This window comes from Schistocerca piceifrons, chromosome 1, assembly GCF_021461385.2.
Source record: "Schistocerca piceifrons isolate TAMUIC-IGC-003096 chromosome 1, iqSchPice1.1, whole genome shotgun sequence".
Classification (NCBI taxonomy): Eukaryota; Metazoa; Arthropoda; class Insecta; order Orthoptera; family Acrididae; genus Schistocerca; species Schistocerca piceifrons.
This window is the reverse complement of record NC_060138.1, coordinates 265,900,691-265,915,709: the sequence shown is the minus strand read 5'-3', so window position 1 is coordinate 265,915,709 and position 15,019 is coordinate 265,900,691. Positions and strand designations below refer to the sequence as shown.

Sequence of the window (15,019 nt, the reverse complement as noted above, 5' to 3'; positions counted from 1 at the left end):
TCTCAGGAATGGTGGCCAGAATTTTCATGGATTTCTTACGACATACATTTCCCGGTAGAGTAATTTCCCGTTTTGGTGACATTTCCTGGCCGCCTCGCTCACCTGACTTTTCATGTGCAGACTTTTTCCTTTGGGGCAACCTGAAGCGAGAAGTGTTCCGAACGCGTTGTGCCACCATTCCTGAGTTAAAGGATAGCATCAGAACTGCCGTCGGCAATGTCCCAGGGAATACGTTACGCCGAATTATGGAAAGCTCCCAACGCCGACTAGATGAATGTGTTGCGCAGAGGGGGCATCATTTGACAGTAGTCATATTCAAGAAGTAATCCACGCAATGGACAATGCCTTACACGTTGGTAAATGGATACCTTTAACTATTAATTGACCTAAGAGATAATAAATAAATTACAGTTACTGCCTGATGGTGTGTTTTTAACATCCTACTATGAACGCTGCCGCACCCTGTATAAGTGAACATCAAGAAAGTCGATACAAGCAACAGAGATGAGGTTTCTAAGAGCAGTAGAGGGATGCACAAGATCCAAAATATTTCGAAATCTGGAAAATAAGTAAGAGCGGAATATATTTAATATCGTCAATAAAATACAAGCAGGAATGAACAACTTGAAAGAATGGTGTAAGCCTGTTGGGAGAAGGCGAAAGAACGATTGGGACCGGGGAAGCTATGGGAACTGTAACAGGCAAAACAAATAAGGGCCCAATGCTTGAAGTAAAGATGATGTGCTAAAAAAATGGGAGGAAAACAGTGAAACCCAGTTGTGCCGTACAGCCTGCTCCTCTCGAGCTGTAAGTCCTTTCAGAATGTACGAAGCAGTCTCGCGCAACAGTTTCGTGTACTGCGAACGTGATCCCCACCGCGAAACGTGTATAGCGTGGCGGTTTCATGACGAGGCAGACTACAGTCTGTTTTTGGGTGCGTGTAGAATCCCCTCGCTTCTCTCGTTTCGCGCAGTGTAAACCTCGTCACTTGGTGCGCGTAGTAGAATGAACCGGGAGGAAAGCATTCCCCTCATCACATTTTGCACAAAGACTAGTTGCTTTTTGAGTTTCCAGAGAAAAATCCCATCACAATGGGGCAAAAGGAAGTGAGGAAATGAGCACGATTCTTCAGCTACCAGTTCTAACTTCGAAATAAAAATGATAGAACTCTGTTGGTGTCAGAAGGAAACGAAAGGGGGGGGGGGGGGGGACGAGAAGCAAGATCACTCGACTAAGTGTGGAAATTAAGTACTTCATGCGTGCGTCTACTTAATAATTTATAATGTTTCTCGGGGTTTATGTTCCTGACTGTATCGTCAATGGGCTCTGCTGTCATTTGCGGCATAAGTTGGTTCCCTTATTGGAGCCAAAGACAGAATAACCACTTGCTCCGCCAGTGGCGACATGATTTCATTTCCTCTTTCTCACAGACCACCGTCTTGAGGAATTTGGATGCAGCAGACTTTGTCAAAAGTCCTACAGATCATGTTGACATGGTTGTCTCAGCCAGACATATATCTCATCCTTTACGTGTATGTTCTGCGTAACGTATCACTCTGTGTAAATGAAAGGCCAAGACAGCGTTTTCGTGGAACATCTGACGCAACTATTTCGCGGGGAACATCTTAACAGACGGATGATCACTGAAAATGCCTGATGTCCTTTTAACTTTTCAGATAACTTACTGGAATGCCGTCACTTCCTTCACGTGCACAACCTGAAACTCCAGCAAGTAAATGCTGTGCAAGTGTATTCCACAAGATAAAACACACACACTCACACACACACGAACCAATTTCGACATGTGCTCACTTTTTAATCAATAACCATTACAAAGTGTACACAGATGGATTTGCGATGGGAAGCTCTTGTCACCTACTACTTCAAATTTTATTGTGGAAGATTTCGAGGAAATTGCCTTGAAATCGGCGGCTTTGCAACCTCCGTGTTTTCTCAGATATGTGGGGGATATGCCGTTTGGCCTCATGGCAGTGAGAACTTGAACGACTTCTTAGAACACGTGAATTCACCTCCACCCGAATATTCGTTTCAGGGTGGAGATGCAAAATAACGGTTGCTTCCCTACCTTGATGTGTTCGTCAGATGAAAGGCTCGTGGTACATTGGGACATGCTGTTTATAGGACACCTACTCACATTGATTTCTATCTACAGGCTAACAGCTGTCACGATCCGGTTCAGTGTGAAGGTGTACTTCGTACCTCGGCCACGTCAGAGTTGGTCAGCCGGATGAGTGATGACAGTACCGATTTGGCACCAAGGACTGCGCCTTCCTACTTTACGCGGGGAGAATCTCTAAGTAGACTGGTCGTATTTTGCGGAAATATGACGTGAAATGCGTTTCCCTAGCTCCATCTAAGATTAGGGTCCTATAAAGTTCCGTGAAGGATGATCTTGGTTGGCGTCAGGCAGGTGTCTATCGTATTCCTTTTAGCTGTGGCATGTCATATATACCGCAGGTCAGATTATCAGGGCAGTGGAGGACCGGTACACTGAGCTTAAGCGTCACTCACACAACAGCCGAGCAAAGCTGCAATTGCAGAAAATTTTCTTGTTACCGGTTGTCCTATGGAACGTAACACGGAGATTCTGGCATTCACTTCAAGCTATTGGGATAGAGCTACTAATGAAGCAGACGAGATTAAATCAGCAAGTCACCTTGTACATAGAGGCAGAGATTCTTCGTGTAATCCTGCTCTCTCCCTTGTCAAAAGACTGAGGGACAGAGTTAATGCTGTCCCACGAGTTGCTTGGAAATTTTTACTATCGATAACTTCTTGCGTTAGTCATATTTGGTTGTGTGGTGGCGCGAGCGTTTGGTGTGTGTGTGTGTGTGTGTGTGTGTGTGTGTGTGTGTGTGTTTATCTCTCCGGAATTACTATGCAAAACGACGTTTCAAATTCACTTTCACAGCGCTTGTTCGCTGCAGTTTTGTCTTGAAAATGAGAGGGTGTGCACCTGTTGAAAGCTCTGCGACTGTCTAGTCGTCACCCGGCTGAATTCCTGTTAGATACCTGTACGTTGTATAAGCCGGGAAGAACTGAAGTTTCACACTGTTAACATTTATTCTTCCAAGAGGATCGACCCAGTTACCTAGTGGTCAGTTATCACACCAATGGCTTGGTTTGGTGACCTCGACTACGAAGATTGGTACTGAAATAAAAAAAAAAAAAAAAAAAGCACTCCGTCTTCAGGCCACGAATGGTCTACCGGGACCATCCGACCGATGTGTCATCCTCAGTGGAGGATGCGGATAGGAGGGGCGTGGGGTCAGCACACACTCTCCCGGTCGTTATGATGGTACTCTTGACCGAAGCCGCTACTATTCGGTCGAGTAGCTCCTCAATTGGCATCACGAGGCTGAGTGCACCCCGAAAAATGGCAACAGCACATGGCGGCCTGGATGGTCACCCATCCAAGTGCCGACCACGCCCGACAGCGCTTAACTTTGGTGATCTCACGGGAACCGATGTATCCACTTCGGCAAGGCCGTTGCCCGGTACTGAAATAAGCGTAAATGAAATGGAAGATGACAGCGACCCTTTCTTGAGAAATAGTAATCAACTATATTTTTGTTATTGGCTTTCTGCACTGTTTGGTTAATTTAACCGTTTTGCAGGTCTTCAGATCCCGCTTCGCGCAAGAATACACGGTATCAAGTGAGGGAGTGTCAGTCTTACGCAGCAGGACGCTACCAGGAGAGGTGTGCCTAGCCGCTTCTGACGTCAGAGCCGCGGGCTGGTTGGATCGTTGCCTCAGGGACCTGGCAAACGATCCCATGCGGCGCGTCACCTCTGCTTCTGTAATGCGTGTCAGCGGCGCAAATTGTGCACGGCTGGGGTGTCTGTCAAACAGAGATGAAGGCGTCCGGCGCATCCAAGCGATGCGACAGTAGCGCGGTATGGCCCATCTGCTGGCCTCGGGCCATTCTGCTACTGAGTCAGGACACGTGTTACTTGGCACCGCGTTGCTAATTCTGTTATTTACACCTGTAATCTGCAAACCACTGTGATGTGCATGGCACAGGTTACGTCCCATTGCACCAGTTATTAGGGTTTATTCCCGTTCCATTCACCTACGGAGAAGAGTGATTGTTTATATACCTCTGTGCTTGCTGTAATTAATCTACTCTTGTCCTCCCGATCCCTTTCTGAGCGATACCTATGGGGTTGTATATTTCTAGAGGCATCATTCAAATCCGGATCTTGAGACTTTGTTAGTACTTTCTCTAGGGATAGTTTATGTCTACGTGGGGGGGGGGGGGGGGGGGTCTGTCAGTTCAGTTTCGTCAGCATCTTACGACACTCTCCCATGGGTCAAACAAACCTGTAATGACTCGTGCTGCACTTCTCCGTCTGCATTCAATATCCCTCGCTAGTTCTATTTGATACGGGTCCCACACACTTGAGCAATATTCTAGAATTTATAAACAATCTTCCTTTGTAGACTGCTTCCATTTCCCCAGTATTCTACCAATAAACCAAAATCTACCACCTGCTTTATCCACGACTGGGCCTATCTGATCTTTCGATTGCATTAACCATGGTATAGGGATAGCGTCTTTGATCAGTAACCAAAACGTCCTCAGTCCTTGGTTTGAAACACGCCACTGCTTGCTTTTTGATTAATAATCAGCATTGGCGGCAGAAGACTTCCGGCATAAGTTGTCACCCTCGTTCTGCCAACGGCCTTGTCAAAGAGGGCGAAGGAGCGGACAGAGGCTCAGGGCGTCGTTTTGTCCTTCGATTGGGAAACTGCCCCTAAAGGCCGAGGAATCAACAATGGTCTACGGCATGAGGATGCAGAAGGCAATGGAAACCATTGCATTAAAGACACAACGTGTATCCCCAGGACATGTGCCCTGTAATTCAAAAAGTGTCATGAGCAGCTCTCCGCTACAGACACAGCAATAAGGAACATCTCCATAGGCAGTACAGTTGAAGTGGAATGGACATCTCTAAAAAAGGCAATCACAGAAGTTGGAAAGAAAAACATAAGTACAAAGAAAGTGACTGCGAAGAAATCGTAGGTAACAGAAAAAATACTTCAGTTCCTCGATGAAACAAGGAAGTACAAAAATGTTCAGGGAAATTCAGTATTACAGAAATACAAGTCGGTGAGGAATGAAATAAATAGTGAGTGCAGGGAAGCTAAGAGAAACGACTGCAGGAAAAGTGAAGAAATCGAAAAAGAAATAATTGTCGGAAGGACTGGTGGTGGTGGTGGTGGTTAGTGTTCAACGTCCCGTCGACAACGAGGTCATTAGAGACGGAGCGCAAGCTCGGGTTAGGGAAGGATTGGGAAGGAAATCGGCCGTGCCCTTTCAAAGGAACCATCCCGGCATTTGCCTGAAACGATTTAGGGAAATCACGGAAAACCTAAATCAGGATGGCCGGAGACGGGATTGAACCGTCGCCCTCCCGAATGCGAGTCCAGTGTGCTAACCACTGCGCCACCTCGCTCGGTCCTCGGAAGGACTGACTTAGCTCTTATGAAAGTCAAAATAGCCATCGGTGACGTTAAAATCAAGGGTGGTAGCATTAAGAGTGCAAAGGGAATTCCACTGTTAAATGCAGAGGAGAAAGCGGATAGGTAGAAAGAGTACATTGAAGGCCTCCATGAGGGGGAAGATTTGTCTGATGTGATAGAAGAAGAAACAGGAGTCGATTTAGAAAAGATAAGGGATCCACTATTAGAATCAGAATTTAGGAGAGCTTTGGAGGACTTACGGTCAAATAATAAGTCAGAAGGGATAGATAACATACCATCAGAACTTCTAAAATCATTGAGGGAAGCGGCAGCGAAACGGTTATTCACGTTGGTGTGTAGAATGTATGAGTCTGGCAACATACCATCCGACTTTTGGAAGAATACCATCCACACAATTCCGAAGACTGCAAGAGCTGACAAGTGCGAGAATTATCTCACAATCAGCTTGACAGCTCATGCATCCAAGTGGCTTGCAAGAATAATATACAGAAAACTGAGGATGTGCTAGATGATCAGTTTGGCTTCTAAAAGGGTAAAGGCACCAGAGAGGCAATTCTGAGGTTGCCGTTGATAATGGAAGCAAGACTGAAGAGAAATCAAGACACGTTCATAGGATTTGTCGACCTGGAAAAAGCGTTCGACTATGTGAAATAGTGCACGATATTCGAAATTCTGAGAAAAATAGGGGTAAGCTATAGGGTCAGACAAACAATACACAATACGTACAAGAGCCAAGAGGGAATAATAAGAATGGACGACCAAGAACGAGGTGCTCGGATTAGAAAGCGTGTAAGACAGGGATGTCGTCTTTCCCGCGTACTGTTCAATCTGTATGTCGAAGAAGCAATGATGGAAATAAAAGTTCCGGAGTGAAATTAAGATTCAAAGTGAAATATCCATGATACGATTCGCTGATGACATTGCTATCCTGAGTGAGAGTGAAGAAGAATTAAATGATCTGCTGAACGGAATGAACAGTCTACTGAGTACACAGTATGGTTTGAGAGTAAATCGGAGAAAGACGAAGGTAATGAGAAGTAGCAGAAATGAGAACAGCGAGAAACTTAACACCAGGATTGATGGTCACGAAGTCAATGAAGTTAGGGAATTCTGCTACACAGGCAGTAAAATAACCAATGACGGACGGAGCAAGGACATCAAAAGCAGACTATCACTGGCAAAAAGGGTATTCCTGGCCAAGAGAAGTCTACTAGTATCAAACACAGGCCTTAATCTGAGGGAGAAATATCTGAGAATGTACGTCTGGAACATGGTAGTGAACATGGACTGTAGGAGAACCGGAACAGAAGAAAATCGAAGCATTGGAGATGCGGTGCTACAGACGGATGCTAAAAATTAGGTGGACTGATAAGATCTGCGCAGAGGAAAGGAATATGTGGGAAACGCTGACAAGAAGAAGGGACAGGATGATAGGACATCTGCTAAGACATCAGGGAATATCCATGGAACTAGAGGGGCAACTAGAGGCAAAAACTGTAGAGAAAGACAGAGATTGGAGTACGTCCAGTAGATAATTAAAGACGTAGGTTGTAAGTGCTACTCTGAGATGAAGAGTTTGGCACAGGAGAGGAATTCGTGACGGGCCGCATCAAACCCGTCAGAAGACTGATAACACGAAATAAAAAAAAAAGTCCCTACGAAGTACTACACCATATTTTGGCCGATTCCAACCGTGACTCATTGGTATTATAGTTATAGGGTTTCATGAAGAGCACAGTAGCACAGTTTTACATTTTTGAACATTTAAAGCAAATTACCAATCTTTGCACCACTTTGAAATCTTGTCAAGATCTTAGAGAATATTTAGGCAGTTTCTTTTAGACAATCCTTCATTACACATAACTGCATAATCTCTGCAAAAGACTGAGGTTACTATTAAGATTGTTACGAAGATCATTAATACACGCCATGTAGTGCATGGGTCCTAACACACTTCTACATCTGACGATTACTGTCCGTCTCAGATAACGTACTGCATCCTTCCTATCAAAAAACCATCAATCCAGTCACAAATTTCGTTTGGTATCCCATGTGACCGTACTTTTAACTTCTATCAGCCATACCCTCCGTCTTGCAAACGGTGGGTGAATACTACGGTGTGGGATTCTTCTGCGTTATCTCAGCGGCCCAGGAACAAAATAGATCACAGCGTCGATTTCACGTTACGGGGAGGCGCGACTGCCCCGTATTAAGTCCGACTCGTTATTTAAGGATGGGCGCTTGTGTGAGCCGACAAGCCTGGCTTTTGTTTTTAGGTTGTTTCGAACGTCTAACTAGGTAACTACCGGTCTGTTATCCGCGTCTCGCGCCCGATTGCATTGTATTGTGTGGAACTGGGGACCCAGAAACGACGGAAAGGCTTCGTCCCCGCCCCACACCGCAGTCCACTCACCTCACCGCCGCCCTGCACCGAACCCAGGGTTATTGTGCGGTTCGGCCCCCAGTGCCTTCCCCCCCCCCCCTCCCCCCCCCCCCCCCCCCCCACCACACACACACACACCGGGAACGTCTCACACCAGACGAGTGTAACCCCAGTGTTTGCGTGGTAGAGTAATTATGGTATACACGTCAGCGGAGAAAGTGTTTGCGCAGCAGTCGCCGACATAGCTCGCCTCCGATACACGCCATGTAAACACTTAGAACTCTTTCTCTCAGTTGAACATGCCATTTACTCCTGATGCAGACGGATGGGGTACACGAATTCCGTAGTGTGTGTGTGTGTGTGTGTGTGTGTGTGTGTGTGTGTGTGTGTGTGTGTTTTGGAGGGCGGTTATTGGGGGAGGGGGGTAGTATTGACGTCATGGAAGGGAATCTGGCCACCATCTACCACTAACATCGGGAAAAGCCATATAACAACGCCGACCTCGCAGAGAAGCGTGAAACAGCGTCTAAGAAGAAAGACTTTAGAGATAAATAGCCAGAGGAAGCGTATTATTTTATTTGACTATTTTCGCTCATCAGATGAGAGCGCCTTCAGATATTCATTGTTCTAGAGGCAACAGGTTGGAAGTCTAAAGTGCCGCTCACCACCACAGTCAGCACAAGTTGGTGTCAGCTGGGTCAAAGTTATCAGCCAATTTTATCGAGAGAGGTCACTAGAGATTGCTCCTGATGAACCATTTGTTGAATGCGGACTTCAAGATCGGCACTTCTTGCATGCTGGCACTGATTTTTACCTTCAACCTTCGTACTATCCCAAATTCGGCCACAACAGTATAGACGCAGACCTTTCATCAAACTAGATTCTTCAATATACAATGTCTACTGAAGTCTTACAAAGAAGAAATATGAGATGCCTGCGTTAGTTCCTAAGTCAGTTAATGAAAAAGGAAATTCCCTCGTTTTACAGCGCAACGGAGAACAGCTTAAAAAAAAATGGGTAGCTCAGTAAAATAGAATGTCGGGAGCAGGCGTACGGCCCTGTACTCCAAATGAAGACAATGTGGCAGAAGGCAGCTTTGGAGCTAACGTCTCGCTGAGGCTGAGGAACAACAGTTCACCCAGATACAAATGGGCTGTGGCCTTGTTGCAAGTACCGGCCCAGCATTCGCCTGAACTTGTAATGGGCACAGGAAACCTAGACCTGGGTGACTTAATGGTGCTTTCAATCGCGTAGTCACTCAAACTCCTCTCGTAAGAAAAAATGAGCCACATGAATGTGGGAGTACAGAGTTATATTGAAAATTAAGAAGATAGATGAAGGATGACATGAACAGCTGTTACATAGAACGTGGCAGAAGCATGTCTCTGGAGCACGTCCATTGGGAAGTTTAAAAGAAAGGGGGCATTTTGATACTACTTATAGGGCATTAAGAGTAGCAGAACTCTTAGAACGTAGACAAGAGAGTCATCTGTAGCAGATACTGAAATATGTCAAGATTGACATGGTATATAAACAAATTCTCGACTGTATCTAGGTAGTCGAAATGTCAGAGTAACATAATTGCTCATACAGAGGAAACTCTATTATGTCCTTAGTGTACCTCCTGTCCTGAGACTGATAAAGAAAAAGTTCATTTTTAGCTTTCATCGTTGTCATAAATTTACGGGAAATTTGACAGTGAGCGACCAAAAATCCATTCCATAATTTGTTTTATATAATGCTAAAGCTACTTCGTGGAGAGAATACGGTGAGAGGGAATAAGGGAGCGGGGAGAAGTCGGCGAAATAGTAGTTAAAACCTGCTGAAATCATTTCATAGCGTCAAATTCAAAAACTAATAGAAAGCGTATTCGACAACGCCAATCGTTCGTACCACTGTTTCCGTCACCTTGTAATCGGTTCTCTGTCGCCTTTTTCATGGACCTTTGCTGGGTGCTAAGTTGCCAACTACAGTCTGTATTGCTTGGACAGTCGAAGAAGCCTCTCAGATTAGGTACTACTCTTTACGATGGGGAATCTGGCATGGACAAGTGGTAATCCAAAATGTTTCCTCAACGTGCATCAGCACGACCCTATGAACTGCAGCCCCGTGTCTTTTGGACTGGTGTATCCGTAAATGTGTAGTTCTTATCAATGGTTGGACAGACATATATGCGTAAACTGACAGCTTATGGCTGTCAATGATGACATAGGTGACTCCTACATTTACGAAAACGTGAAGAGCTTGCCTGCAGACAATGTGGCTCTTCATCGGTGATGCTACATTACCTGCGATGTTATTGCATTTTTAGTCCATTTCTGTGTTTGCACCTGTGTAGATGTAACGCTAACGAACTATATACTCCTATGCTGTGTACTAATTAATTGTGGAACACTAAAATTTATACTCTGAGTAGCATGTTAATATTTGTACATCAATAACGACAAAAATAATGAACATATGCAAGAAATTTAACGGTTTATCTCTTCTGAGATCTAAAAACAGGAAAGGACAGCTTAACTGAGAGCTACTAAATGAAGTAATTCATATGCAGTAACAGTGTGGAAAGGAGAAATCATGATTTGTGCTTCGAGAGAACTGAACTGTGGCATGGCACCATTGTTGGTAAACCTGGGGAGAGGAAGGGTTGTGTTGGACGGACGGAGGCTCTCCGTCCAAAAAAGCAAGCACATAGATTAGAAAAAATGGTTCAAATGGCTCTGAGCACTATGTGACTTAACATCTGAGGTCATCAGTCCCCTAGAACCTAGAACTACTTAAACCTAATTAACTTAAGGACATCACACACATTCATGCCCGGGCAGGATTCGAACCTGCGACCGTAGGAGCCGCGCGGTTCCGGACTGAAGTGCCTAGAACCGCTCGGCCACCGCGGCCGGCACATAGATTAGCTCAGTCGGTAAAAGCACTGCCTGCGAAAGTTAAGAATCCGAGTATGAGTCCAGATGCTGTGGCAGGTACCAAATGTTAACTGTATATAGTAAGAACCAGCCACAAGTTTGTTTTGGTTTGTTTATTAAAAACACAGTTGTCGTTTTCGAATTGATCATTCACCTTCACACGGCGTACGTGTTTTTATCAATACACGGGAACACTGGATTAACTGTAGGTTACTGAACCCTCGTACAATTGACAATTGCTGTAGGACATAAAACTGGGCATTTTGTGTTTAATTTCGCACGTAACAAACCATTGCACATCTAATAATTGTAATTAACTAATGCATAACGTACAAATTATGACTTACTTTGAATAAAACTTGGAATAGCACACTCTACGACGCTTTAGTAGCAATGAAACACTTTCCCCGCTTTGGTGTTCTTGGGTTGATGAGTTGCCTTGGATTCACCACCAGAAACATTTGCTTTTATCGTCTGTCTTGTAACAATAACATTTTTGTTGTTATTCATGTTTGCACACAATCACTTTGTTCTTCGTTATGATTCAGGTTCGTTGGGCAACAACGTAGATTATTTCTCCATCTGATATGAGTCAGTCAAAACAAGTGTTGTTGAGCAGTAAATAGTTGTATAGGCGGCAGTGTTTTTATGTAATTACGAAGTACTTCATAAGTATTATTCTTTCTAAACAGACGATAAAAATACATGTTGCTGGTGGCGATTTCACGACAGCTCATCTTTAAACCGATGTTCACGCGTTTTGATGAAAACATGTAAGCCATCTGAATATGAAAACTGTAACGATGTTTTTTTTTAAGAAAATATAGCAAATAGTTGCTGTTGTGAACCACCAACGGTCTCTGACACGTAACAGATACAGTTCTCTTATAATGTTATTATTTGAGAAACAAGCACGGTACGTAAGTATTTTGTTTATCGTCTAGAATCACTCTTGCCGGCCGTTGTGGCCGTGCGGTTCTAGGCGCTCCAGTCCGGAACCGCGCTGCTGCTACGGTCGCAGGTTCGAATCCTGCCTCGGGCATGGATGTGTGTGATGTCGTTAGGTTAGTTAGGTTTAAGTAGTTCTAAGTTCTAGAGGACTGATGACCTTAGATGATAAGTCCCATAGCGCTCAGAGCCATTTGAACCATTTTTGAAGAATCACTCTTCAGGAATGGGGTCCACTCCGTTGAATTCTGTCGTGACAAGTTAAGTAAAAACACCTGCAGCCGTCCTTATGATTTGATTTTATTACATTTTGTCCCTACCAGTTTCAACGCTTCTGTGCGTCATCTTCAGGCTGTTTATGATGCGATACAGGTTGATATGACCCCCATGCATACCTCATGCATACCCCCATGTTGACAACAGATGTGGTATGCATTGGGGTCATATCAACCTGTATCGCACCATAAACAGCCTGAAGATGACGCACTTAAGCGTTGAAACAGGTAGCGACAAAATAAAATAAACTCATAACGACGGCTGTAGGTGTTTTTATTTACTTGTCACGATAGTAAACGGCTGTCGTCCCAGAGACCTCCTGCTAAAAGGATGGACGTACAAAAACCCTTGAATTCTATTCTACATCGTCGATTGACCTAAGCAGAACTACGTCAAGAAATAAGCGCATTTAGGCACGAAAAAAATCTTTTAGACCGAGGACTGTTCACGCTACCTCAACACTGATCATCTTCGGCAACCAGAAATATGGCATTGTGAGATTTGTCACGTAACAGCTAATCGATACCGAAGTTCGTGGCGTGAATTTCTCGGGACCGCTGCGCCGGCGTCAGCACGAGTTGGACTCACCAGCTGCACCAGCTTGATGATGCCGGGCGTGGTCCTGAAGTAGGGCACGTTGATGCCGAAAGGCAGGCGGCTGGCGCCCTGCGGGCCCGGGTCGCTGTTCACCTGGGCGGTGCCCGTCGTGACGGTGACTTTGGTCTCGGCCATCATGGCGCGCACACTACAACACGCAGTACACGGGACGAGCGGACGGGATGGGTTATCGCGGCGCGCGGCTGCCCTCTACTGGCCCACTGCTCGCGGACACGCTTTTCGCTGCGGGCGGGCAGGATAGCAGCAGCAGCGGAGGCGAGGTACTGCCTGCGAGCGGGGGGGAGCCAGATCTGCCTAGGCCAGCAGCAGGGAAGGCACGGGAGGGGGCAGCTTTTGCGCAACCGCCCGCTGCAGCCGACACGGTTGTTAGTGTTTTCCTCCTGAGACCACCAGACCGACACCGCCACTACCCAGGTAGTACAATTGGCATCGCTGCACTGACACCAGGGCGCCAAGAAGGCAACAAGTAATAAGTGATCAGCGGCGCTTCTTGTAGTCTTACGGCTGAAAATCAACCAGTATTGCACCCCTTTCCCGCAGGGGATGCCAGGTGCGGCGAAATCAAGTAAAGCGTGTACAAAACTACGAGGGCAATCCCAAAAGTAAGGTCTCCTATTTTTTTAAGTACATAGACCTGTTTATTTCTACAATGGTTTACATCAGATTACAGCTTGAACATTTAGCTATTTTTCGACATAATCACCATTTCGGTCTATGCATTTTTGTAGACGCTGTGGCAGTTTTTGCATGCCTATGTCAAACCGGCTCGCCGCCATGTTGTTCAGAAAGTTATGACCTCTTCTTTCACCTTGTAAGTAGGCTGTTTAGGTTTTTATGTTGGTAACGCCATGTAGCGCTCTATTTGAAAATCACTGACTGTGCTGTGTGCAATCTGTGGCTTGTTTGCATTGTTCGAATATTCGCCATTGTAGCATTGGGCAGTTGGCTGTTAACAGCGCGTAGCGTTGCGCAGTTGGAGATGAGCCGCCAGCAATGGTGGATGTGGGGAGAGAGATGGCGGAGTTTTGAGAGCGGATGATCTGGACGTGTGTCCATCAGAGACAGTAAATTTGTAATACGGGATATCATGAACTGATATATATATTATGACTTTTGAACACTATTAAGGTAAATACATTGTTTGTTCTTTATCAAAATCTTTCATTTGTTAGCTATGCCTATCAGTAGTTGCCTATCAGTAGTTAGTGACTTCAGCATAGTTAGAATCTTTTATTTAGCTGGCAGTATCGGCGCTCGCTGTATTGCAGTAGTTTGAGTAACGAAGATTTTTGTGAGGTAAGTGATTCATGAAAGGTATAGGTTATTGTTAGTCAAGGCCATTCTTTTGTAGGGATTATTAAAAGTCAGATTGCGTTGCGCTAAAAATATTGTGTGTCAGTTTAGTGTTGATCAGAATAAGTAAAGAGAGATATGTCTCAGTACGTTCAGTTTTGCTCAGCTGTTTGAAAAGCAAATAATGTAAGAGGTTTATCAGCGCAGTAATTCAATAATTTTTCTAAGGGGACGTTTCATAACCGCCGGCCTAAGTGGCCGTACGGTTAAAGGCGCTGCAGTCTGGAACCGCAAGACCGCTACGGTCGCAGGTTCGAATCCTGCGTCGGGCATGGATGTTTGTGATGTCCTTAGGTTAGTTAGGTTTAAGTAGTTCTAAGTTCTAGGGGACTGATGACCTCAGAAGTTGAGTCCCATAGTGCTCAGAGCCATCGTTTCATAACCTCATCGTCGGAGCTGAATCGCTTTCTGGCCAAATGTTCTTTTAACCTAGGGAACAGGTGATAGTCATTGGGCGGCAAGTCAGGACTATAGGGTGGGTGGGTGATCATGTTCCACTGAAACTGTTGCAGGAGAGCAACGGTTTGCCGAGCGAAGTGTGGGCGAGCGTTGTCATGGAGAATGTGTACGCCCTTGCTCAACATTCATCTTCTCCGGTTCTGAATTGCCCGTTTGAGTTTTTTCAGAGTCTAACAGTACCTGTCAGCGTTAATTGTGGTCCCAGCGATTCAGCTCCGACGACGAGGTGAAAGAAGAGGCTCATAACTTTCTAAACAGCATGGCGGCGAGCTGGTATGACATGGGCATACAAAAACTGCCACAGCGTCTACAAAAATTTATCCACAGAAATGGTGATTATGTCGAAAAATAACTAAATGTTCAAGCTGTAAACTGATGTAAACCATTGTAGAGATAAACAGGTCTATGTACATATAAAAAAATAGGAGACCTTACTTTTCGGATTACCCCTGTACTTATAGAGAATTTTAGGGTGTTTAGAGGAAATTAGCATTCTGTTATGTTCGATGAGGATAGAAGCTGAAAAAACTTTGTGTTCTGCCTTACGGCAGG

At 45.1% G+C, this 15,019-nt stretch overlaps 1 protein-coding gene across 1 annotated transcript in view; it reads right to left on the bottom strand.

The window, feature by feature from the left end:
- Nucleotides 1–12,904, bottom strand: part of LOC124785867 — a 423,877-nt gene extending 410,973 nt beyond the window's left edge. The window contains exon 1 of the mRNA XM_047254217.1: nucleotides 12,626–12,904. Coding sequence (XP_047110173.1) covers nucleotides 12,626–12,772 — 147 coding nt within the window. The 5' untranslated portion in view covers nucleotides 12,773–12,904. The remainder of the gene's footprint in view (nucleotides 1–12,625) is intronic.
- Nucleotides 12,905–15,019: the final 2,115 nt, after the last annotated feature.